The sequence below is a fragment of the Ptychodera flava genome, chromosome 5 (genome assembly GCF_041260155.1).
Source record: "Ptychodera flava strain L36383 chromosome 5, AS_Pfla_20210202, whole genome shotgun sequence".
Classification (NCBI taxonomy): domain Eukaryota; kingdom Metazoa; phylum Hemichordata; class Enteropneusta; family Ptychoderidae; genus Ptychodera; species Ptychodera flava.
The window spans coordinates 7,713,181-7,740,227 of record NC_091932.1 but is presented as its reverse complement, the minus strand read 5'-3'; the positions used below and the strand labels follow the sequence as shown (position 1 = coordinate 7,740,227).

The 27,047-nt window shown below is 34.7% G+C and overlaps 3 protein-coding genes across 3 annotated transcripts; 2 read left to right on the top strand and 1 right to left on the bottom strand.

Annotated features, from left to right (window-relative positions):
• The first annotated feature begins 447 nt into the window (after nt 1-447).
• Nucleotides 448-10,092, top strand: LOC139132904 (uncharacterized). The gene is made up of 6 exons (XM_070699262.1): nt 448-506; nt 3,046-3,282; nt 4,402-4,635; nt 5,981-6,044; nt 7,496-8,442; nt 9,956-10,092. Exons 2-5 carry the CDS (start codon nt 3,108-3,110, stop codon nt 7,611-7,613), a joined length of 591 nt encoding a protein of 196 aa, XP_070555363.1. The 5' UTR covers nt 448-506; nt 3,046-3,107; the 3' UTR covers nt 7,614-8,442; nt 9,956-10,092.
• Nucleotides 10,093-10,667: 575 nt separating this feature from the next.
• Nucleotides 10,668-15,564, top strand: LOC139132903 (ATP-dependent RNA helicase DHX58-like). The gene is made up of 2 exons (XM_070699261.1): nt 10,668-10,781; nt 11,828-15,564. The coding sequence occupies exons 1-2, from the start codon at nt 10,754-10,756 to the stop codon at nt 12,730-12,732; spliced, it is 933 nt and encodes a 310-aa protein (XP_070555362.1). The 5' UTR covers nt 10,668-10,753; the 3' UTR covers nt 12,733-15,564.
• A 909-nt stretch (nt 15,565-16,473) lies between these two features.
• Nucleotides 16,474-26,172, bottom strand: LOC139132902 (zinc finger protein 117-like). Its single transcript, XM_070699260.1, has 2 exons — nt 26,012-26,172; nt 16,474-22,124 (listed from the first exon to the last, which is right to left on the bottom strand). The coding sequence occupies exon 2, from the start codon at nt 22,111-22,113 to the stop codon at nt 20,500-20,502; it is 1,614 nt and encodes a 537-aa protein (XP_070555361.1). The 5' UTR covers nt 22,114-22,124; nt 26,012-26,172; the 3' UTR covers nt 16,474-20,499.
• Nucleotides 26,173-27,047: the final 875 nt, after the last annotated feature.

Here is a 27,047-nt window from a genome sequence, read left to right as displayed (position 1 = left end):
CTTGGGAGAATACTCCAGTGATTAGGAGAGGGACAAGTTTCGAATATCGGACAAGAGAGAGGGTAATATAAGAGGTAGGGAGAGGGTCACATTTTACAGTACAGGTGCGCGCGAAATTTTCCCGGCTCGACACCCCCCCCCCCCCCCCAATTACTGAAGACTCCCTTAATACTGAATTTTCTATTTTGGTCAAAATGTTTTTATCTTATAGTACCACTTGCACTCTGATAGATTTAGAGATTTTAAAAACTTGATCATATTTGCATAAAAATTATCTGGGCCTAAATGTATTCAGACAATTTTTCATTCAAGCTAATTATCATTTTCTTATTTTTGATAAAATATTTTTTATCTTCCCATATAAACAGCAGGGTCATGTCAATCAAGTGACATCTGTAAACCGGAAGTAATTTAAAGGGGATTTCCAAGATTGAGGGCGTGCTTCATATGTAAGACGGAAATCCCCTTTGAAAACAACATCAACAGGTCGGCTAGCTGACACTGTGGTAAGTCACAAGCAACAATTTCAAGATTAATTGAGCAATTGATAAATTTTGAAATGAATTGACATGTTGATGGTGATAAAGGTCGCTATAATTTTGAAATCAACAACAACCAAGTTCATCCGACCATTGATACCTGGTTAAGGTAATATGCACCTCGAAAGTAAAAGACTTAAACTTTTGCTCAAACTTTCCTCAGTGAAACTTTCAACCATTCTCTTACCAAAGCAAGAATAAAAATCAGGGGTCACCGTGCAAACTTGGTACTAGAGAGACAAATAACTTGTGATTTCTCGATATTTGAAATCCAAAATGGCCGCCATCCCTGTGTTAACTCTATGAGAAAAAATAAATTTTCGATTTTCGAAAAACTAAGACGGTGAAAACTTTTCTTTTGCCAAGAGCTTCAAAATGAGCCCCCACAAGTGGTAGGTCAGAAGAAAATTGATAAAATTTGAAGGCCTGAATTTCTGTCCCCGAGGTGCGTTCTACCTTAACAAATCATAGTTGCTTCATCCGTATCAGTGTAAACACTAACAGTAACGCTAGTAACATTAGAGTACATGTAGATCTAATAGCGACAAGACAAATGTGTCATATTTTTGAATGGAACTTCACAGATAAAATCGTGCTGTAGTGGACAAAGCGACGATAATATATGTCTTCCTTGAGCACGGAAAAAGTGATATAATTAGGATTTTTCCCTGTGACAATTTTCAGTAATTTTTGTTATTGCCGAGTTATGGAAGACCGGTCACGACATGCGACATGCGAGTTTTTAAAACTGCGATCTGCGGTTAGGGTTAGGGTTAGGGGTTAGGGACGTATTTTTCAAGTAAATGGGCAATACTTTGGTTTTCACAGAAAAATTACGGTAGCTAGAACAGCTACAGTATACCTTGATTTTCAACGTTGTTGTTTTGGTTTCCATGGAAAGTATACATCAAAGTAACATAATTTTGAGGAGTTGAACTAAATTATTGAAAGATTCTCTGACAGGCTAGTTTTAGAAGTTTTGGTATGTACATTTCACAAGTATTTTAAATGCCATATTTGCTGTATACTATAGATATGTTTGACAGCCTTAAGACTATTTTGTGTTATCACCTAATTTAGGGACATTCAATAACTGTTTCCTTGGTAACTGCATAATAGTGGGACCAGTTTAAGCTGTGACTTCTATAGTCCTTGTATGAGTGAGTTCTTGAGTAATACCTCGAAATCAACTTACTTTAACTTAATTTATATCAAACTTTTATAAGACACCTTTCAATCTTACTCTTTCCAAGTTAAGATTAAAACTCTTGGAATCAGGGATTGATGTACCAGTTCAAATTTTGGTACTAAAGAAAAATTATCAAATTTTTAAGAAAATACCATGAGATTTTGACCAGTTCATGACATATATGCACGAGCGATATCGAGTGCATATGTAACTGAACTGGTCAAAATCGAGTGGTATGCTGTTGCTGGATGTGGTTTATTGCTATTATATCATAACAGCATAAAGAAATTCTGGCAATGAATGTCAAAAAATATTTTTTGCTCTTGCCAGGAGCTCAAGCATGTGCCAACGGTGCTGTATCATGAATATACCATAGTTGTTTTCACGTGTCAACCAATCAGATTACTGTATATGTACCATCAATATACTGGTATGATATAATCACTGATATTTTGAATTTTGGCTGCCCATTGCATCGCTGTGTAATACTATGGGAAAAATAAATTTTCAGTTTTCACAAAACTTCAAGATCATGGTGAAAACTTGTTACTCAATGAGCATCAAAATGAGTTGAGATGAAATAAAACATTAATTACCATATATTTTATTAGTTTCTACTTATTTACAAGGTATCCTTTCCCTTTAAATCTCCTTTGTGATAATTTCTCATCAAAGACCATGCAAATACTCTTGCTTGCTGTTTGTAGCCACTATAATAACAGCTTTAAGCAAATGGAATTTTTTTGCCTAGCAATCATATTATGACCTCTTCTATGCAAATAGCGTTGATCACGATTTCAGGTTTGTTACAAAATATAGCTGTGCCCATGCGATTTTCGGACAACACTGCCTAAAATTTGGACAAACTTTGTTGTTGCATGCGCAGCTGTTGTTGCAGCTTGTAGTCTGAGCCCATAAAATACCGTAAAGTAGTGTGACTTTTAGTAACCATTGTAACGGTAGCAGGTTTTATTTTTGTCGTTTATGCGGAAAATGCAGACAAATATTTATATTTATTCATATTAATGAGAGAAAAACATGACGTCATTTGCAATCAGTGCTAGTGCCAGAATTTTAAAATTCAGTGGAAACACTAAGACACTCGTCAGATTGGTTGATGTTCAGATATAAAGGTTCTTCATTTGATCAACAATACTTAACTCCTTTCTTCAAAAATATGATGATAATATTCTTGCCATGATGCATTTAATGGGGCATGTGTGTATCAGGTACAAAAATGTTTTACTTTTGTGTGTTATTTAGTAATGATTGAAGCCTGTGCACACATATTTTCATACATTTCCTTTATTTTCGTAGAAAAAAAAAGTCTTAATGTTTTAATCGGACATCTGACATCTGACAACAATTGCGAGATAGAGATGTCATCCAGCAATAATCAGGTCCAAGGAGTTGTTTCCAGAAATCAGGACGCTCTTGCAGCTCTAAGTATTTCCTCACTGTCAGGGAGTCTGGACCAAGAACAAGAAGATGTTAGATCTACATGTGTCCATGATGGAAATAGTTTATCAGATGTTGCAGTGTCCCCACAAAATCGTGAGTCTTAGTTTTTGCAAAGATTATTCAAGTACATCAATTAATTTACTTACTTTACCATAACCTGGGTATTACAATAGAAAAGCTGTTCATGTTGAATATGTTAATATAGTGCATGATTTTAGGTGTATATTTTATCTGTTTGCTGAATCAATTTTCATTTTACTCACTAGTATATGTATGTTTCTGGCATCCTGACCTACCATAGAAAAGCCTGCCATAATATGTGCATTTGTAAACTCAAATGGAAAGGTCTTTTGCATATTCAGAAAGTTTAAAATAACATTGACATTAATAGTATGAGAAAAAGAAGCATGTAAAAAGTCTGATATCTGTCAGCTAGTTCTCATTTGCAAAAAAATATTTGAGTAACTACTCTAAATTTTACCATATCTTAATCTTATGGATCTCAGCTGACCTTATGGATCTCAGCTGACAAAAATGAAAATGAAATAAAAAATTTCCTCCCGCTTGTCTAACCCTAATTTTTTGGAGGATGTTACCAGGAGCACACAATTATTTTTATTTGCCCCCCCCCCCCCCAATAACTTTGATGAATTATATGAGAGCTTAGAATCTAGAGGTTGTATACTTAGTTTGTATTACACATATATATATTGAAGGTTTTCTCAATGGTTCTACTCTGATATGAAAAAAGGATGTGATCTTCTACAGACTCGGGTGTACACACATATTTCTATGCAAACTTACAAACGTTGTTGAGTTTGTACCTCCATTCAAGTTCCGGGTTCAATCAACTTGCAGATGAAAACATCTTCCATAATTTTGTTTGATATGTCATTAGACTGCTAAATGGCCCAAATGTAGTCTCAATGTCTATGATTACTTTTAAAATATCGAAATTAAACTTAAGGCATTTATAATGTGAAATTCAAAATTTTGAACACACCAGTATATGTCACAAGATTAATAGAGATCAATGAAGTTCAACTTAGAAAGGAAATGATCTTCATTTTCAAACCTCAGTAATTCCAACCAAAGAGAAGAAATACATATATGTGTGTGTGTGTAAACAGTGAAATGGAGTTGAGTCTGATGAATATTCCAAACCATGCCACCGGTACATACTATATTTCTTAATTTTGTAATGATCGACAGAACCCGAAATGAACCAAAGCTTGCAGCAACCTCCTCTTGGAAATCCACCTCCTTATTCAGAAGCTGTTCAACCTCAAGGTCAACATAATCTTCAATCATCAGAGGGGACTGTTATTAATTACACACTCAATATCAGCCCTGGTGCAACAGTACAGATTGGTAACCGAAATATTGCCAGAACAGGCAGCGTTGGTATTACTGATGTGAGTACAGATAAGGAGCCTTCATCAGATGGTAAGTATGGGTTTTCCTTGTACAAGAACATTTGTCATGACTTTAAAAATCATTTTTTTTATTTCTCAGTCTGACAATGAAAAAATCAACATGTTGCAAGAACAATGCTACAAACAAACTAACTGAAATACATGTCTTTGACTGACAAATCATGTGTGAACCAAATTGTGAATTTTGTATGTACTGAAAACTGATAATGTATTCTATCGAAAAGCATATCAGTGTTATGTAATGTTCAGATCACAATATGAAGTATGATATTCTGTGTGTATGTGTACAGTTCAAAAACTTTTTAACACTACAAAATGTATCACTTTAATATTTGGTGTGCATGTCATGGGTCTTAATTTGTTTGGTTTAGTATGTTGGTCCAAAAAAATATGTAAATCAGCTTAAAAAATGCGAACATGCTAAAATATAAAAAAATTCATTAACTACTGGTCCAATTCTTTAAGCACATATATTCCTAGGGATGTCTTTGGAAACTTGAGTTTCTTGAAATTAACATATATGTAAATTTATGAGTTATTTTATCTCTTTTACCCCTATACCTTAAAGGAATGGTTCATACAAATAATTGAGGTTTCAGACTTTCTATTACATTCTGCTCAACTACTTTCTCACTAAAACGTACTGAATTTATTATATTTTCATGAAATCACATTTGTTCTGGGAGTTCATGGTCAGCACAGGATGTGCTTAATTGCAATATCATGTAGCAGTTATTCTGTCTATGATGGCACCTGTATTTCAAATGTTTGAATATTTTGACAGGCCTACCTAGGAAGTCTCTTTTCTCATATAAAATCATGTTGACATAATCGAGTATGTCTTGAATAAACATAGGCACACTGGCTTAAAACTCACTGCTTTGACCAAAAACAAAATGACTGAATGGATTAAAGATATTCTTCCTTCAATTGCTACATTCCTTGCAAATTACAGTACCTCATGCTCTTGACCCAATGGATACTCTTGTGGAGTTAATGCAGAGGTTTTGCATGTCATAAAAATATCTTCAATTTTGTAGTTTTAGTGAATTATGTTATCAGTTTCAACCAATCAATTATCAAGCAACTGTTGGCCAAAGTGCTTTGAAATTTGGTTTACAATTCCTCATAGATGTTGCTCTCATATTGTATGTATTCAAGTCTAATGAATAATAGTATTCAAATCTGTTCTGGCCTGAAGATGGTAGCTGGCATGATAGCTGTAGATTCCTTTAACAATAATAGCTTTCACATCTCCCAGGTGCCATGTGTTAACTCTGATTAACTCACCTCTATAAATCTGTAATTTTTGGTCGAATACTCCTGATCATCTTTTATTCTCTTTTAATGAACAGTCAAAAATTTGATAGAAGCTGATTCTCAAAGCCATGATGAATCTCAGAGTATGACAAGTGAAATGTAGGTATTATATTGGAATACTTGGACTGAACTTGAATTGAATTTTTATAGACACATTCGGGTTTTTAAAATAGCATAAACGAAACTTGCGATGTCCGCGTGAGCAACAAGTCTTACAGTAGAACAGCTTATAAAAATTTCAGTCAACTGTAATTACTTATTAGTCAAGGTCCACATAAGATGTAAACTAGAAAAAAAATCACTTTCAGCGCCAACTCAACCAATAGATTAATGAAATGAATTGAAACAGTGTATCCAAAATGATTGTTACGTTATTTCACACGTACACTGAACCACATGTATGTCAAAAGAATGCTGGTGCAGCGCCAGTGCCGCACTGGCCTGGTACATGCCAAACAATATAGAAATATTTTGTGATACATAAAAAGTGTAGCTGTGAGATGTTGTGATATAAAAACATGTAGGCCTAGTGCGATCTTGCACACATTAATTGGAATGCAGCTAAAACCCTTCCCCTGCAAAGGCAGAAGTTGTGTTTACGGTGCACATGTTTTAATAATTATCCACGGCCCCTTAATAATCTTTTTTTACTAATTATATACATCAATGAGTTTTGGTTGCTGAGCGTCAACATGTATCTTTTGTTGATTAATGACAAACTTGACCTTGTACACTGAATAGACTGCAGTGACTGATAATCCCATTGATACTGGGAGTTGTTGCCATATCTGTAGAGAATAACTTTGGTTTGAAAATGTTAAGATATAGACCATATATCCTGAAGGGTGGTCAGGATGCAAAGATTACATTAATTTTGCTTTCCAAGATTTTACATTTCTTCCAAGGAGTATCCACTGGCATTTTCACAGTTACAACACAAACACATTCTTCTAATCAAGTTTCGAACACCTGCCCATCTTTTCCGATTTCTTTCACTTTGGCTTTGCTTAGTCATTTGAATACACTAAGAAAAGCAAAAATAACATACTATTACAAAGGTAGGTATACATACCTATTAAATGTTACTTTTGGTATGTTTTCTTCTTTTAATTATACTACTTTAAAACCTTACTATATAAAACCTTGGAAACTTTAAATTGAGTATCATTCATATTTTTTTATTGTGAACATAAAGAAGTAGTATGTTCATCTAATCAAGTAAGCTACTAAGGTGCCACTTTTATCAATTTTCATTAGTAGTTTAAAATTTTTTGCTTTTTTAAATTTTTTTGTGACATTTGCCATTTTCATCTGATTTTGATGTTGATATTTGCTGATAATGAATGAAAACTTACTTCAGTATCAGGATTTTAGAACATAATGATAAAAGGTATATTGTTATCAAGGAATTGTGGCTTTTGTCATTCCAAATACTAAGATAATAAATTTAATGTTACAATCTGATTGTTAATAAACCATTAACTGACTTTTTTCAGAACAGTTCTACATTTTTATTTTTAAATAAAGTAATTCAACATTCTTAATAACAGCTCAATGGAACATGAAGACAATGACTATTTGATGGAACTTCAGCCAGCCATCATGGAGACCAACTGTATCATCTGTCTTCCAACGGGAAAGATCAAAATACAAGCTGCTGTCAAATAGCCAAAGAACATTTGAAGGGAACAACCAGTTCAGAGGAGGAGACAACCAAATCAAGAAAATACTCTTTGTGGTGAATCAAAATGATCATCTTGATGAGGTTTACGTCACTCTCAAAAATGAGATTTCTAGCTGTGAGGTGGTTGGACTTAGCAGCACATCCACATTCAGTAAAGCTGCACACAGAAACACATCGGCTTGCGATAAAGTTCCTCTGCAAAGCATAATGAAAAGCTGTGATATTTTAGTCATAACAGGGGGAAATTTATGCAACAGGCTTGGAAAAAATGAAAGTCTCCTTTCAAAATTTTCCCTAGTTATCTTTGATGAATGCCATCACACCATGAAAGACCATCCTTACAATAAAATTATGAGCCATTACTTCACAATGAAAGCAGGACAAACTGCCTCGGCTCAAAATGAGACTCCTCAGATTGTTGGCTTGACTATTAGCCCTGGTGCTGGTAGTAAGAATAACCATTTGCCCTTGAAGTGCCACATTTTGACTCTGTGTGCAAACTTAGATGCTCAGAAACTTTTAAAAGTAGATGATGTAAAGATAAACAGGAAACATTCCAGGAAAACAAGTCTGAGAACTATGAAAAGAAATTCATAGTCGCTGACTCAAGAAATCCGGATCCTTTCAAGGCACTGGTTACAGAAATCATGGAGAAGATTGAGAACCTGGATAAAGTTTGCTTGAATGAAGACTCTGTAAAACACGGAACTCAGCAGTATGAAAATTTGATGTCAGAGAAACGAAGGAAAGCCACCTTAAACAGACAAGACAACATAGCTCAGCAGTGTGAACATCTACTGATGTATAATTCTGGTAAGCTCCTTTGAACTTTAATCCCCGTGGATAAAGCCAATGAGGAATTTTCTGATCAGGATCTGTCCCTTGGTTTGTGTTCACAAGTAGAGTTATATATCTCAGACATGCAGCAACTGATTTTCTTCAAATTGTACAGCTGTTTTATTACCTAGCCATGTAAATTTGTTTAGTGGTAAAATCCAATAGAGCTGTCTGCAGTACCAATTGTAACCTTCAAGAAAATCAAAACTGTAATAGTATGAACTTTATCAATCTTAAGAGAGAAAAGATACCTTATTTGATAAACAATTATTAATACACCTAAAAAAAGAAACAGCTGATGGAAATAAATTTTACGTAGGAATCTATACCACGTTTTCATGTTGTCCATTAATAAACAAATAGAAAATAGTAATTAAACGGAAAGTTACAGGACATTATAAATTTGAATAATCATGACATATGCAAAGAGGGGTCAAATGGTTATTCAGGGAACACAGTTTTAAACATATGCGTTCTCCAACAAAAACGGTAACATTTTTTCAGTTTATTTTCGACTCGAGTTTAGTTGCTATATATTCACAGACATTATGTGCAAGATTCCATGACAATGAACACCTGAAACATGGCAAAATTATGGGATTCTGAGACCAAACAGCATGTCTAATCACTAGAGTGGCTTTTTTACATTTGCATAGATTTATGATAATCTGGCTTTTTTCAGGAAAGTTCTGCGTAATACTGAGTCCTCAATCCCTGTATAGTTCTAGTGTAAAATTTTGTGATATTAATATTGACTATCACCATGCTGTTTTAATCCTTTGTTTTTTTATGTTATCAAATTGTTTTGAGATAAAACTGATACTAATCCTGTGACACTAAATGGCTTAAAAAGAGTGTTAATCAAAAGTGGGAAGCACTTCTGAAAGAGAATATACCAAAAATAACTGCATTATCTTTTATTGCCACCATAACATATATTTTGTAGAGTGAAATGTTACGAAGGAAGATATTGGATGCAGTCAGGCTTATGCACTTCTGTCTGATATTTAACTATTTTTGTGTTGATTTCATCACTTCTGTGAGTAGGTCAAACATCACAAAGTAACTTGCCTCTTTGCTTGTCCATGCTACTGCTTTTGGCAAAAAGCTGTAAAACTGAAAAGCTCAAAATTAATGTAGGCGTTAAAAGTGTCTCACACTGGAAGGGGTTGTTTGGTCAGCTTGAGGAAATGGGTCCAAAAACAGTTTTTTTCTCTATGTTGGCAGAATGTAGTTTCCAAGTGTTTCTTACAAATGTTGAAACTTTTTATTATTTTTGCCTGGTTTTAATACGCAAAAGTGAATTTTTTCGAGCAAAAACCAACAATTTAAACTAACACTATCATATTACGAAAGAGCTTTGTAACATTCAATACTAGTATTGCTTTAACACATTAATTTAATTGAATACATACTTTCACATATGTTTTTATTGAAAGAGCTGAATTCATGCACCATCACTGACATTGTATTTTTGTTTTCAACTCAGCTTTATTAATGAATGATGTTTGCAAGATGTCTGACAGCCTAAAAATCATTGATGAATTCTACCGAGACAGAGGCAGACATGCAACTGGCAAAAATAAAGGCTCATTGACCGAAAAAAGCTGTATAAATTCTACAGGCGTAAGTTGCAAAAGTATTTATCTTGTTAGATTTTTATGTTAGGACACTCTGGCTTGACTGAATTATTGCAACGTGAGTGGATATCATGTGATAGCTATACGCAGACATAAAATAAGTTAATGTTGCTGTACTTTGCACAGGTGAATTTCAAGGCTTTGTTTTCATCACAGTCTGGACTGTGTTTTCATGAAATATGGAAACTGACAAAAATATTGTTTTCCCGTGACGTGCCTCAAGAATGGTCAAATTCTTCCAAATGTAAGAGCATTTAAAAATTTGTCTTATTGAGATAATGTTGGACTGGGTAGTGACATTTATTTCATCAGAGGATTATTTAACCGTAAGTACTCTAGTTAGTATTGAATGACAACACTAGTCAATGTGTGCAAAATTCCTCATATGTTGATGAAATATTGTCTTGGTAGTGGTGGTGATCTTGGCTGATTGGAATAAATTCTTGTCAGGCCCCACATATGGAGTAAAAGTTGAATGATTTGAAAACAGTCAAACAATAAAAGGACGGGCAAATACAATAATTTGTAAAACACATCCTTTTGGGTTTTTTCCAGAGAAAAGTAGTGAATTATTTGACTATTCAGAAGATGAGGACAAACATCCAAACCAAAAGGTAACTGAGCTGAGAAAGACTCTGAAGAAAGAGATGGAAAACAAGGGTGATGAATTCAGAGGTAAATATTGCTTTCATTAGAGTCAATTATATAGTTCAGTAATATCATAACCCACCATGCCCTTATTACTCACCCAGGTGACGGTTACTGTAAAATATCAGTTGTGATATTTACAGTAAGCGTTGAGATAAGCATGATAAACGCCATCAGTTTCGGAATGTTCCCGTTCTACATTTGCTACTTGAGAGTAAACAAAGTAAACAACAAAATGGTTGCTACTTCTTGTGTCGTTATGTTATTTTTGCTAGGTCTCGTGTCTGATGTAGTTCAAATGACACTCATGCTGGTACAACATAGGAACAGGCAATATTGGGTAATCATCCTTTACCTCTCAATATATTGTGTCACACTGTCAAAGCATTATGTACAGAGACCGTAACATTGTTGAATAGTCTCAATTGTATCCCTGTATCCTGTATCCCATCGTATTGAATCTTAGTGGCTAGTAAACTAATTAAAATTTGTAAAAAATGAGAAAGATGAGTTTGTGCGCATCAAACTTGTCCACTGATATTTTTGCATGTGTCAATTCTTTTTTTACAGGAAATCATTGTTACTTTTCATTCAAAATGTATGGGGATCACTAGGGTTAAACATTTGCTAAACAGATGTGGGCTTGGTCCCTTGCAGATCATAGTGAGTTTTTAGGATGGTCATTCTGTAATACCGGTATTTGATCAGAAAATATTAAATGTTTAAGCTTAAGAGCATTGTTTTGATGACTGTATCATTTTTAAAGAGTAAATGATAAATAATTACAACTATGTACTGAAAATAGATTACATACTGTATATTATTGCAAGGTGACCAGTTTTCACTGATCTAGGAAAATTAGCCATGAATTTGTATTTCTTTACCTTTATCCTGAATTCATCAAAGAAAGTAAGCAAAAATATCACTTGATTTTTTACAGCTCATATGAAATTCACGAAGGCTAGCTGCTTTGTCTTTATACTGGTACATGTACTTTATCCTCTATGAAAACGCAAGTGTAATTGATTTGCATCAAGGTCATTAATCTCAATATTTTTTGTGTTTCTGTCTAGGGATTGTGTTCGTCAAATCACAAAATGTGGCCAGGGCAGTTCACAGAATGTTACAAGAGGATGAACATCTCCAAAATCTCAAACCTATATTATCACTTGGAGCAGAACAAGAGCAACAGAACGATGGTATTACTGATGCTTCTGTCACAGCACTCCAAGAACCAAACATCATGAAAGAGTTTTCAGCCGGTTCTCATAAGTTAATAGTTACCACTGGTGGTATTGAGACAAAACTGGGTACTGGCTGTATATGTAATACAATAGTGTGGTATGGTCACGTTGATAATGTAATTTCCACAAAGCAAATCACCGAGCTCTTGATTAGTGGGGAAAGTATTGTGTATTTCATTGGAGATCAGGCCACAAGTATGAGAGCTGATGTAAACACTTTACTTGATCAGGAAGTAGACAGAGCAATCCAAGAAATTCACAGTATGTCAGAGGAGGAGTATGATATGGAAATTTCAAAGATCCAAAAAAGAAAACTTGAAGAAAGACATCACAAAGAATTTACTGAACATCAAAAGAGAGATACCTACCCAGCAAATGTGATCAAACTTAATTGTGTTTGTTGTAAAACATTTGTTTGCTTGGCCAGTGATGTGCATAAATATGGAATGAATAATCACATAATTATTAATGATAACATCATACGGTCAAAAGTAGAATTCAAAGAGCATAGAGACCCAGCAAAGAAAAAACTTGGTTTAAAAAAGATCTACTGTAAATATTGTGGCCAAGACTGGGGTAATACTTTGAAACCTCCAAAATGCTTTCCAAATATAAAAATAGAAAGTTTTCAAATAGAGTATGACGATGGAAGAACAAGATACGAAAAAAAGTGGAAAAATGTAATTGATATTTCAATTCCAACAATTGAAAAGCTACCACGTTGTGACTATTAATGTACATTACCATGTCCTGTCAAGTGTATTTTAATTGGTCAAGTTGAACCATATGACTGACCACAAATACACTGCAATGGTTTGTTTACATGCCCGTGAATATGAATATTAACAATTCACAGTATCGTAAACATCAAAACTTTACAGCTAAAACGTAAATTGTGATTTGTACAAAGATCATAATCAAACACAAAATAATATGGAGCACTTGTAGTCCAAGTCAAAAGACTTTTTTCAAAAAAATCTCCAGATTTGCACAAATTTTTTCAGCGCAACTGACGTGCACTGAGCATGCATACAGCGCTGTACGTCACTGTTCAGTGAATACAACATTTGTGTAGTACAAGTTCTGGGGCCCTGTTGTCTTTCGCATTGGAAGTTTTCATGAACTTTGATGGTTTTCTTGGGTTCTTTGATAATATAATGGAAATAATAGACTCTGCCCTGACCATTAACATTTATTTATGGGTGCAGGCAAGAGGAAGCCAAAATTAATGGGCTCAGCAAGCAATGCCTGTCAATTTTTTACTTTCATCTCGCGTCATCCTTTATTTCTATAATATTAGTGGTCCTAGATTGTAGACTGTGCACGCATGATGCTCAGTGTAGTGTCAACTTATTTCCCTGATTTGCATGTAAAAATACATTCTCAAAACGTGTTCTAAGTGAATTTTAAAAGGTATCACATACCATGCTTGATGTCTCAATAAGAAGGGCTAGGAATTTTGTTCTTCAAAAATTCCTTGTAGAAAATTAACCGCAAGGTAACAATCAAACAGGGACCAATTAAAGCTTTATTGATGTCAATTCAAAATATTGATTTTACAATGGAGAAAGGGAACAACTCACTCGAAAGGTTGATAAATTGGAAAAGTGAATACTTTATGTTGTAAGATGAAACATGTCTGTAGACTTTGACGGTGAGCATTGTATGCCTTGATTTACATACCACAGTTTGTTGTTCAGTATTTTGTATGACTTACTCCAAGAAATACAATGTTTGCTTTTCACAAACTTTGCTTGGACCATCTTGAAAAATAATCAACTCATGACGTTTTGAGTTTGTGCAATTTACATATGAAATTTTCTGACCTTCTTATTTTAGGAGCAATTAATAATGTGAACTATCAGGTGATTGAACATTAGATCATTATAATTTACATATATTGTCATTTTGCATAAAGACTGAACGACATTGTGACATCAGTTGATATTAAAGTGTAAACTTAGTTTTTCACTTGCATTAATTGACATCTGTATCAACGATTCAAAAGTAATTTCTTTGCCTGCAGTAAAATTTGATATGGAGACAAGGGGTACCTCGAAAATCATACATTTTTAGCTATTCTATTTACTCTTGGAAGTGGTATAAATTGAACCTGACAATATATTTGGCTTCTTAAAGTAGGCAAAATGGCAAAGAGACAGTGAATTAATCGGGTCTTTTAAAAGCTAATATTTGTGATTAAAAATGATAGTTGATATTGTAGAAAAATTGAAAATTTATATTTTGAAACATTTTCAAGTGATTTTACATATTTTCCCAAATCAACTCTTCCCAGTGAAGCTGGTAAGCTTGAAATACCCCAGTTCATTCACATGTGAAACCCAGCTGTATATACAATGTACAAGATTGCTGTGTGTGTCAATGTAGAATGCCAAAAGGCGCCCTCAACATTGTAACATCATTACTTGTGTATATAGACTTACAGGCTTTGATTTAGAATCGCCTAGATTTGTTTTCGCCTGAAATAATTTGTGTTCCATTGTTATTAAAAGTCATTTTTAAAATTTGAACATTTACTTCAGTTTCAAAATTTATTTCACTTTTAAAATTTGAACATTTAGGAAAGTTCATATCTCGAATTTTTCTCTCAATAGTACAACAATCATTGTGACATGAATTCATGTATATGTATTAAATATAACTGGAAGAGGACACTGCCTTCATTCAGTATAACTGCTTGTAGATTTTATGATTTTTGACATAGACAACGTTTATTGGCCAATTTCTAGAAACAAACAGCAAAACTAACCTGTTAGGGAGTGTCTTTGTACATGTCTTGTGAATGGGTCAAAGTTTGTTAATTTTAATCTTCACCAGGTGTTGTAACAGTTCAAAGATGATACAATTGTGATAATAACACTGTACTTACTACATTTTCATGTCAAACTTTATGTTCCATGACAACAGAATTTTTATATTTAGATGTGTATGATGAGATTTCTGGTTTACTGAAAATTTACATGTCTTGATCAACTTTGGGAATCTGCAGCATCCAGAATGTCAGGCTCACTGCTTACAATAATTAATGAAATAGGTTTGTACTTGTAGTCAACGCTTTTTCTTCATAATGATGAAATGTTAAGAACTGCATATGCAATGCTGACATCCATGAACAACTTTTTAATAATCCTACAGCTTTATCACCTGATTTAGCATTTACTACCTTGGCAGCAATGGTGAAATTAGTGCAGGGGTGGTCTAAATGGAAAATTATATGGAGAGTGAGAATTTTTCTTAAAGCTCCTACTTGCAGTTACTTTTGCTAAATATAAGTCGATGTTACAAAGAGGGGCTTCAAATTTCCTGCTTATTTAATTCACTTAACAGTACTAGTAATATTGATATCTTTGCCAATTCAATGCAATTTAACAAACCAAACATCTTTGCAGTTTTGCGGATGTGATTTTATTCTTTCTGTCATGTTTCTTGTATGTTGTTTCTTCATTTTCAATTTTGTCAATTTGACTTTTGATAGATTAATATTTTATATTTCATATTTTGACTTGTCTGTAAGATGCTGCCAGCTGGCACTGTTTACAAGAATAAAATAAAATAAAAAAATAAAAAAAAGTAGAAAAACTGTTTTGGTTGTGCATAGTAATGGGCTCTAACAAAAACAAGTATACTGTAGCTGGGCTATTGCCGCTATGTATGCATGCATACATACAACACACACACACACACACACACACACACACACACACACACAAATATATATATATATATATATATATATATATATATATATATATATATATATATATATATATATATATATATATATATAACTTGTAGTTATCACTCTACAGGCTGTTTCATGCGCTAAGCAATCATCAGTATATATATATATATATATATATATATATATATATATATATACACACACACACACACACACACACACACACACACACACACACATATATATATATATATATATATATATATATATATATATATATATATATATACACATACACACACACATATACACACACACACACACCTTAACAATGGTGACACTGTGGTTACCAAAATGTTCCCCTATATCTAGGCGTTCAGAAAACATATAATTTACGGGGGGTTGAGCTTATTAACCACCAGAGAATTGTTAGATTAAAAAGGTCAATTTCTTGTCTTTGAACCTTAACAGTTACCAGTCAAAGGTATCCCAAAGACAATTGTTACAACTTTGTCTTACACATGAGTCAAAAATATTCAACAAATTGTGGGAACTGTATTATTTGCAGCCTAGACAAAATACTGTCAAGCCACTACATGGCAATAGACCTGTGATTAGTTTCTCAAAGGCCATCAAAGTAGTGTTGAGCTAACTTTTCCTATTTTGAAACTTCAAGCAGAAGGTTATACCATTTTTAGTATTCTCACAATATCCAAACTGAATTGCCACAGCAAGATTATGGCATCAGTCACAACAAACACATGACATCATGTTTGACTTTTCCAGTGTAAGTGCCCTCAAAAAGCTTTATTTCAGAATTATTTTCATAAAATAATGCTAGATAGAACAAAGTACATAGTCATCCTATTCATTAATTGCAGTTTTTACATTTATAACTTTATGGTTTTTTACATACATACATACGTAAGTACATCCATACATGCATACACATTACATACATGCGTACGTACATAAATACATCATTACATGCATTCTTACACACACACACACACACACACACATCACTTCAAGGCAGCGTGTAAAGATCAGTAACCTTGCAATGAAGTGTCCACACATTATCCTAAACACACATAAACACATATTTATCAGAAACTTTTACTCTTCTAGAATTCACCTTCTGTAGGCAATCAACAAGCTGCATCATAGAACTTATCGAAACACACAAAATTCAAAATTGACATGCATAACATAGCTGTGAATTTTCCTAAAAGCTAAAATATTCTTACCTGATAAAAATCCCTGATTTACAAACCCTTCTGTCCTAAACACTAGTGGAATTACTGTTTTTATACATCTAGGGAAATTAGGCATTGGAAATTGTACAATCAGAATGATATACATATATATTTAAAGGCAATGCGATATGGACACCCTAATATCAAGCTATGGTCCCCTGACAATATGGTACATGTTATTTTTTAAAATAGCTGTGAAATTTCGGTTTAAATTTCTCTATTTGATCACTGATTCCATTGAAAGTCGTATCAATATTGTTTCTCCGCTTATTAAAAACTATCTACTGTTGATTGACCAATCAGAGTGCTCAATTCAGGGTGTTTTATCTACTCGTAAAGCCTTGGTCACCAAATTCCAGAAACGAATGACAGCGCCGTAGTAAAGTACTGTCCAATCAAAAGTGAACATGTCATATTCTGTAGATATCTGGTACGTTTTAATATTCAAATTTGGTAACGTACAGCGGAAACCAGCTGCACCACAAAATCTGCTGTGGTACAACATAAACTAATGTGCCCTAGGGCATTTATAGGATGTTCCATTACATTGGAAGGCTATTTCACAAAATCTGCTGTGGTACAAACATAAACTAATGTGCCCTAGGGCATTTATAGGATGTTCCATTACATTGGAAGGCTATTTCACAAATAAAAGTTTTAATTCATATCCTAAACATGTTACATTGACAAAGGGGACGGTTGACGTAAACACATTGAAAACGAAAATATATCAGTTAGGGGCGATAGTTTTTAAGTCGGATAAAACCCTCGTACTCGGGCTCTTCTGGTATATAAAGTCAAACCCTACGATAAAATGTCTCGGCCTGCGGCCTCGACATTTTATCTTTGGGTTGGACTTTATATACCAGAAGAGCCCTCGTTCTCGGGCTTTATCCTATACTTATTACGTACTGTTATTATTTCATGAGAATCTGAGACAAAGCAGAACCATTTAAGATTAAACACAAACCAAGATAAGATTTTAATGTTCTTATCCTGAAATGTGAAGCATAAAATATAGAAACAAAGTTTATATAGCCTCAGTTTATAATAGTTGTATATAACCAAATGGAAAAATCTTCCCCAATGCATGGGATAGGATCTTGTATACATATATTTCTAAGTCAATAATTTGTCTTATTTCATTATACTAGTAAATATATACAATTGGAGAAATGTCTAAATATCCACACAGAACTCTTCCAATCAGTGTTGTAAGTTTTACAATCACATGGTGCTGCAAATATTGATACTTTACTCTGCTTGATGGCCTACAATCACATCAAAATAAACAATTTCTGTTTGATGTCAATCATAATCATATACATTAAAATTTCCTCCAAGTCTGAACATTACAATATTGTGGCAGCAATCTTGTGCATTAAATTTTCAATTCTTACAGGAATAAATATTTTCTAAAACCTTTATGAAAGGTAGACAGTCACTGCGATTAAAGCACAAAAACTACATAATACTGGATATCATTGCAGTGGCCTTATGCGTTATATAGATCTGTCATACAGATATGAGAATCACACTTGATAAAAGAATACTGACATTAAACATGGTATCCATGATGCAAATTATATCTTAATGTTTTCCAAATGTTAAACAGGTAAAAATATAATTTTACTCAATGAGATCCAGCCATAGACTGAAACGTTCAGTCATGCATTGGTGCTCTGCATCTCTGGCCTTGACCATTACGAAGTGCAAAGTATAGGTTATGCATTGAACTCTGAGACACAAAACGTCATAACTGACACAACAGACTTCTCAAACATGGAAAATATGGTTTAGCCCATTTTCAATAATTATCAGATCCAGGTGTACAATAACAGGTGTTATCCATTCTAGGAGCCATGTGGATGGTCTTATTACCCAAGAATACTGTCAATGAATTTGATGGGAAACTCATGTTCAACACTGTGCTTTGAGTCATTAAGTTTGGAGTTGCCAGAGTATCTGAACATGTTGGAATCTTTTAGTCTGAGCTAGCTAGCATGGAGTGTGAAAATTGATAGATGTAAGCAGAGATGAAATATCTATATTTTTGAAAGCCATGTTTGAGAAATAATTTTTTTTTGTAGGAAAATATGAGATGAAAATGATGAAAACAACATTAAGCTGTACACTCAGCACAGACTTTCATGGTCAATATGTGTATGTGTTGTGTTTTGCCAGATGATTAATTACAATGGCTGTCCTGTACCAACCTACGTGACAAAATTCTTTTCACAAATTTATCCTGCGTGTCATCAGGGAGGATGTCTTACACTTTTGCGCCGTTTCAAAAGTATTACATTTGATTTCTTATTTTCTGATAGAGCTCTCTTACACGTCACAAGTTGGAGTTTTAGCAATCAAAAGTTCATTCATCTTGAGAAACAATAAGCACAGATCAGATACTTGTTGACAGAAAAGGAAAAAATAATAAAGACATCATTGTTGCAATAGTAAATGCAGTCAAGAATTTTGGTGAAAAATATCAACTGCAGTAAAAAATTGCTTGCTTCTTAACATAATAGTTCTTAGTGAATGACAATTCTGACTCTGTATCGTCACATGAGACGCTGCATTCAAAGACGTGTACACTCATTTTGAACATAATCTGCATCGTTCATACAAGTAAAATGTTGATAATGGACAGAAAATACCACAAAGTAGTGAGGATGTAGCTGTTGCACAGTAATTGTACATAATAAGTAACATCAAACAATCTATACAAATTTAACCCTTTGAGTGCTGTATTTTTTCCCATCAAAATTTCAGCGCAACATTTTACCAATTTTTATGAATTTTTCTGTAATTTTTTTGGATAATTTTGGATCAAATGGACTTCACATTTCATTGGCTACAGTTTTTCACCAAAATTTTTCCAAAAATCTGAAAATATTTGACTGGGGCATATTTTATAAAGGTGACAAAAATTGACTTTGGCGCTCAAAGGGTTAAGTTCAAATGTTACTTCATTTTAGGGTGATACATTAAAATTACAAAAAAAACACCCTGCATTTCAAACTTTAAAGTGGAATACTCAATCTAGGTGCAATATTAGTAAAGAAAAGAAACCTGCCCTTTCCAAAGTGAATTCATTGAATTGTAAAACCCCTAACCCTTTACATGAACAAATAATAATAAACTTCTATAACATTAAAATAAGACAACCAGGAAACGCTAACACCAAATGAATCCATAAGAAAGTATTGGATAATTAGCTTGTTGATGATAAATATCAAAAAACATATTGATCAAAGAAAACATAATTTTAATGTTCCTTACTGAAATGCCAACCTGCTTTTTTCTGAGAGACAGTATATATTTCAATGTATATTTTCAAGATATAATGGCGCCCTCTACCTTTCACATTTGGGAGCATCATCTTAGTCCATTGCGATTTTCAAAAGTCAGATTTCTATGGAATTTACGTTCTCTTTACAAAAAAAACACAACAAAGAGACAGCAGTTTGGTCACGTTATCTAGTGAGAAACAAAATTGTGCAATTTGTCTAATTATATCCACACATTATTCACACAATTCATTATTTACTTGGATCTGGTGAAGAAAGCATAGCCATTGGATGGTGTGCTGATTTATGTCGCACTAAGTCGCGTTTATAAACATATTGTCTATCACAGAAATCACAAGCAAACCGTTTCTTTCCTGTGTGTTTATGTTTATGGCCTAAGAGACTGTCAGAACGATTAAAGGTTTGTCCGCATTCATCACATTCATATTTTTTCACACTTTTCTGCAGCTTTTTCAGTTCTTGAAGGCGGGATATTTTGGACATCAGTTTTGTTTTTAGCTCTGTTACCTCCACAGATGCCAATTCATGTACTTGGCGTTTATGCCGATGAAGGTCACCGCGATAAAAGAAGCTCTTGGAACACAGATCGCAAACGTACGGGCGCTGACCAGTGTGCGTAAACTTGTGTTGCCGAAAACAGTCTTGGGACGAGAAACCTTTTCCGCATTCTTCACACTTGAAGGGGCATTCATCGAGATGCGTAAGCTTGTGCCGTGATAAATCGCGCCTGTAGCTGTACGCCTTGCCACACGTGTCACACTTGTGTGGCTTCACCCCTGTATGACAGACAGAGTGTTCACGCAGGTAGTCTGCTCGAATGAAACTTTTACCACACTCTGAGCACACATACAGATCCGTGCCTGTGTGAACTTTCATGTGGTCCTTCAAAGACTTTGGATACACGTATGATTTGCCACACTCTTGACAGATGTATGCTTTCTCTGATGAGTGACTCTCATAGGCATGGTCTCCCAGTTCTTTGACCGAATTAAATATTTTCCCACAAAACTTACATACGCAAACTTTTGGCTGTCCATGGAAGATGGTATGCTTGTTTAGAGCTCTTTTGCTGCGGAAAGTTAGTCCACAAGTATCGCATTTGTACGCTCCTATGGGATTGGTTTCATCACTGCCATCGTCGTTATTGACATCAGAAATATCACTCACTTCTCTGTGCTCCTGGTGTACTTTCTCATTTGATTGATCAACTGTAGCATCATTGATTTCACTTTTCACAGAAACCAACATCTTCTCAGAGCTTTCTTGACTAGGAGGCTGTTGTCTGTGAATTACCTGGGTGCTTTTGATCTTGGCCTCCACAGATTCCGAGTACATACTTATGAAATCAGCGCATCCTTTACAGAGAGATGGTACTCTGAAGAAGGCAGCAGCAGTTTGCAAAGCCTGGAAGTTGTCAAGCGTCAGCTCAATCTTACCAGTGTACAGGTACTGCAACAGTAGCTCAACAGTGGATGCAGCTATTTGCGTCACAGAGACTTCATCAGCCTCTGGCCTGGACTGGAACATCGACAAGAAAAACTCACTTGCCCCGGCTAGAATCACCTTATGGCATGGAAATACCCTCCCCTCGACAATGATTTTGACGTCAGTAAGAAAGCCTTGGCTTCTCATAAAGTTGAGCTGATGCAGCATGCTTGTATTATATGCTGGTTCAACGAATGTCCAGCTGAGAAAATCAGCTTGCAAGCCCAACCTGTTTGTTTTGTCTTTATCAGCACCATCCTTGGGATGACTGGAATCTCCCTGGGCAATGTGTATGATAATTGACGGGCTATTGACGCTGACAGAAGTGAACTGATTGGTGGTAGGGTTGCTAACTTCCATTTTTTCAGAACCTGAGAATAAAACAAAGATATGAATAATAAGAAAAACAGCCTTAGAAGAGAGACTCCTTGGTTAGAACTGTGTTTTTTGCAATTCAACTCTGCTACAGTACAAGGACTAAACATTGTCACATCACTGACAGAGTGATGTAATTTCATCAACTATCAGCTTTGTAGATGATTGATGACTACTGACAAAGGAACTACGAATTGAAGTTTGAATATACATAGAATTTGGCAAATCAATTGATCTGATTTCCTGGCTCAGAGTAGTGCAGAATTTGAAATTAAAATTTTGGTGTGGTTGTCCGTGTAGACCACCAGAATATTTACAGTGGTCCAAATTAGTGCTTGTAATGACAAAAAAAACTTATAGGGTCATAATTGCTAATAAACCTCCTTTTAAAACTCGTGGACTTTGAAATGTTCTGATTTACATATTGAGAGTTCATAATCATTCATATACAATACCTATCAATGTGAGCTGGAAAGCATTTAGCTTGCACTGTGAGGTTCTTGTAAAGTTAGACCTAAATGGTTTGTATGGACTGTAAACTTTATAAAGCTACCCTCTGAAACTTGACCATAAAAATTTCTTTAGCTCTATCAGAGTGATTGAGTAACTTTTTGCCAATATGTTTAAAATGGCCATCATTATTTCTATCATAGCTGACAAGTTCTTCCCCATATTGTGAACAATAATGGTAAAAACAAACCATAGATGGTTTTGCTTGGTTGTCAAAAACTGGAAAACTGGAAGGTTGGGACTTAGTATATCAATGCCTCATTGGTCTTTTCAAGTTTTCTTGGTTTCTATTTGTAAAATAAAATTTCTTATTCCACTTTCAAATTCATTATGAAATGCCATGTATTTGACTTGTTAACATAGCTTGTATTGTGTACTGTCCAATGCTTCACTATTGTTGAAGAGAGAATTAAGTGTAACGTGTACCGTAAAATATCAGCCGTGATATTTCACAATGAACCTCAAGATACATACGATGAACATCTTTGCAAGGTTAATAGGGGATACTCTGTATTTCAACATACTTAGAATGGAGAATACACAGTGTTTTTGTGTTTCAGTACAAATTATGACTATCAAACATTACAACTGTTGTGACTTGCCTCTTTATATTCAAACCCTGTGACAAATCAGCTGTCCTGGTCAGATAGATCAGAATTGTAATTTTTGCCCTAAAAATATCAGGGCAACATTTTACCAATTTTTACGAATTTTTCTGTAATATTTTCCATGATTTTGGACTAAATGGACAGAATTTTCATGGGCTTCACCTTTTGACCAAAATTTTTGGAAATATCAGAAAAAATTGTCCACATCTGAAAGAAATTGTTGGCGTTATATTGCATAGAGGCAACAAAACTCGACTTTGACACTCTAAGGGTTAATACTGCAATTGTACAGCAATGACTAAAAGCAGCAGATCCTCAGACTTGACAGCAGTCCTGAACATGTTACTTGTCTTGGAGACCAACCAATGGCAGTGGTTTTGTTGAGGGCATTACTAATGCCAAAAAAATTTTTAGTTGTGTTCTACATGGTATTTATTAATGCAGTTGACTTTGGCAATGTTCGGTGTTCTTGCTAAGATTTGGAAACATGCCGTTAGGTGTATGGTTTGGGAATGCCGATACTATTTCTAATCTTCCCTAATATGATTGCATTGACCACATGTCCAGACTGTGCATTGATTCACAATGGAATAACAGTCATATGACAAGGAAACCATGGCAAAATACTGACAAAACTCCTGATCAACCATCATCACAGATACTTCTGATTGGTAGATACACAAGAGAGTTTGCAATACTGTAAACTTTTTATATACCTAGAAAGTAAAAAATTTACAAAACTTTCAAATAGTTATGATGGTGAACTTATGATTGAGCCAGTGATGCTTTTATACAGCATTAGATCTTTTTGAGGTGATGAAGTTGCTCTTTTGGGGAATTTTCATTTTATGGTGAGTGAATATGCTGACAGATTCATCAATAAAACATATCTTCAGTGTAACTTCTACACAAAATACGTAGAGGAAGAAGTGACAATGTCTGGTATCTATCTGCTGCATACATATGCACCTGTACACTAATGCCTAATATTAACAAATATGTGTAAGGTAACCTGATCCTCACCTATATAAAAATCAACTTTGAAATTTTCTGCATTTTAAAAATCATGATTATTATACACCTACTGCCGTAACCTATGGGAGTTTGACCGTCCAATAACTTTCCGTATTTTGTGACGCACAATTTCAGGGGTTTGTAGCAATTTTATTTCAACAATCGCGCGCGTTCCACTCATATCGCGCGTACCGCGTCCTTCAAAATTTACCATAGAATTAGTTTATACGGACGATTAATGGAGGGAGGTGTATAATAATAGGGTTATACACAAAATACGGCCCTGTATGGACTCGGGCTCAGTGAGTGACGTATTAGACTCGCCTTCGGCTCGTCCAATACATCACTCACTGAGCCCTCGTCCATACAGGGCCGTATTTTGTGAATAACCCTATATTATTTTGCCAAATTTTGGGGGTTTGTGATTCACATCCTATTAATTATTGAAAATATAAAAATTTCATGACACACTTACTGTTTTCTGAAAGTATGCTAATTGAAATAAACTTTAATGGCCTGTTGAGCTTATGGCTGTTTACAAATCACCATTTGGAAAGAAAATTTACAACTCTACACTATCCTAGGGAGTCCAGTTTACAAAGTTGTGGAAGGACCTTCTATGACAACCATTTTTTTCAAAAGTAAGATTGCCATGGGTCCAGCATTTTTCAGATGCAGCTTTCACTTATAATCATACAGTACAAGTAGGTTTGCTAGGCACTGCCATTATTTTAGTCAATGGTTGATTAACCGGTATTTCATAAATAACTTTCATGAAAGTGTAAACTGCAAAAAAGGAAGTCACAAACTGTATTAAATTCAGTCACGATTCTTTCATTTGTTTGCCATGAGAAATTTTCACAATTTTATCGGGTATACTTTTTTAATGATTAATTTTCATATTATTATGAGGAAGCAGATATTTGGCTCTTTTTTTTTCATTTTTTTTTTTTATAATTCAAAAGCACCATATATCACTACTAATCAGTAAATATTGGAAAAAAGCCGACAGATTATTTGAAACTTTCAAATAAGCAATGCACTTACATGTAAGTTTAGAATTAATATTTATTTATGCAGTGCTTTCAATATGAATGATCGTCTGTTTCTTAGGCAATCAATTTCTACAACAAGATAAGTATCAAAGCAATGCAAATAAATCTACTTTGGAAATGCGTTCCCGCCAATTTCGTGACATTACGTGCAGTATGTGTCTAGACAGGCATCCTACAGTACTGTAGATCCCGCGGTGCAATGCTACTGTACTACCGCCGCGACCGATTTACATGATTAGCAAGCTGCGCACACTATGCTACAGTACGTTGCCCGACGCATAAATAAACTCAGACCAGATAAAGCCAGATGTCGATCAGCGTGCGGGTCTGTGTGTTGTTACTGGCTGAGCCTCCAACCATAGATACACTGCATACAGTTCACACCACTCGAGAGTTCTGCGTTTAATTGTCGAGCGAAGACAAACAAACAAAAGTTAGAGAAACGGTTTCTTACGTGATACTTAGCTATGATGCTCTGGTTCAAGCCGTACTGAGCAAAGAATAAAAATAAGTAACGGAGCAGTAACTGGACGCGAATATGATAATAATATCGTAGTGATCGTGTTACAATATCGCCATTTTGTAAGCTTGGCAGCCACGCCCGCGCGCCTTCGCGTACACATTCTAGCGCACTGCGATGGTCTAAATTTTGCGTGACAGTCATGCACAACCGTGTATCACTATCAAGAAACTTACCTGGATTGACAACTTCCTACAATTAACGTGTAACATCGACAGCGTCAGGTGATTTTCAAAAGAAAATTTGCCAGACTGTACGCCGCGCCGGGATCTGTGAAAGAAGGCGGTGGGGCAGGCGAATTACGCGTCATTGTCAACCGTAGGAGGCGCACTATAGTAAACAAATTCCGCGTCACTTGCGCGCGCAGCTGACAAATCTCCCAAAACATAAAAATTACCATAGTATAAACAAAAAATGCATACTTCATTGAAGGTTTAAGTTCTCTTTCTTTGAGGTTTCTTTTTTAAAGTTTCTGTTGTCCCTTTTACATGTAAATAGATACCAATTTAGCGATGTTTCTAAATCACGACGGTTGCATTTCTCTACGATAGTTTTTTGTCGTGGATAAAATAATTTTCACCACAAAAAGAGGTTAGCTCTTGTCGAACAATAATACATCACAGCAAAAAAAATCATCATTCGGTGGCTCGGTGATATTTGACTGATGCACGATGCCAGTTCATAAAATCATTAAAACAGTGGTTGTTTCGAAACGAGTTGAGAAAGTTTAATACTATCACTTCACTGAGCGCCACATGGTGGAATATGTAATGGGATCAGACTCGATTAGCATAAAGCTATTTTTCTGGATCCATATTTGCATTTCGCCTATATTTTAATTTTTGTAATAATGAGCTTGTCAACGATTTTAAAAAAGGCAATAAAATGAATAAATGAAATGAATGAAATGTTTCATTGGCCGGCTATTTTTAGAACTCCGATTTTAAGATACGGTTTTTTGCACTCCATTCTTAGGACTTTGCCTCTTCGTCGAAGAATATCGAGAAGTACATCCTGAGTTATTCAAAAAGATAAGGGTCTTACCTAAGACTTCATACAAAAGAACGTTTCTATAACAGTGAATTTGCCAAAGTACACATATTCTAAAAACGGCGATTGTAACATGTGTCGGTTAGTCGCTCTTATTAATGTAAGTTTTTCTTCTACTTGACACCGTTACATCAGAGTTTCTTGAAATGAAACTTCATTTTG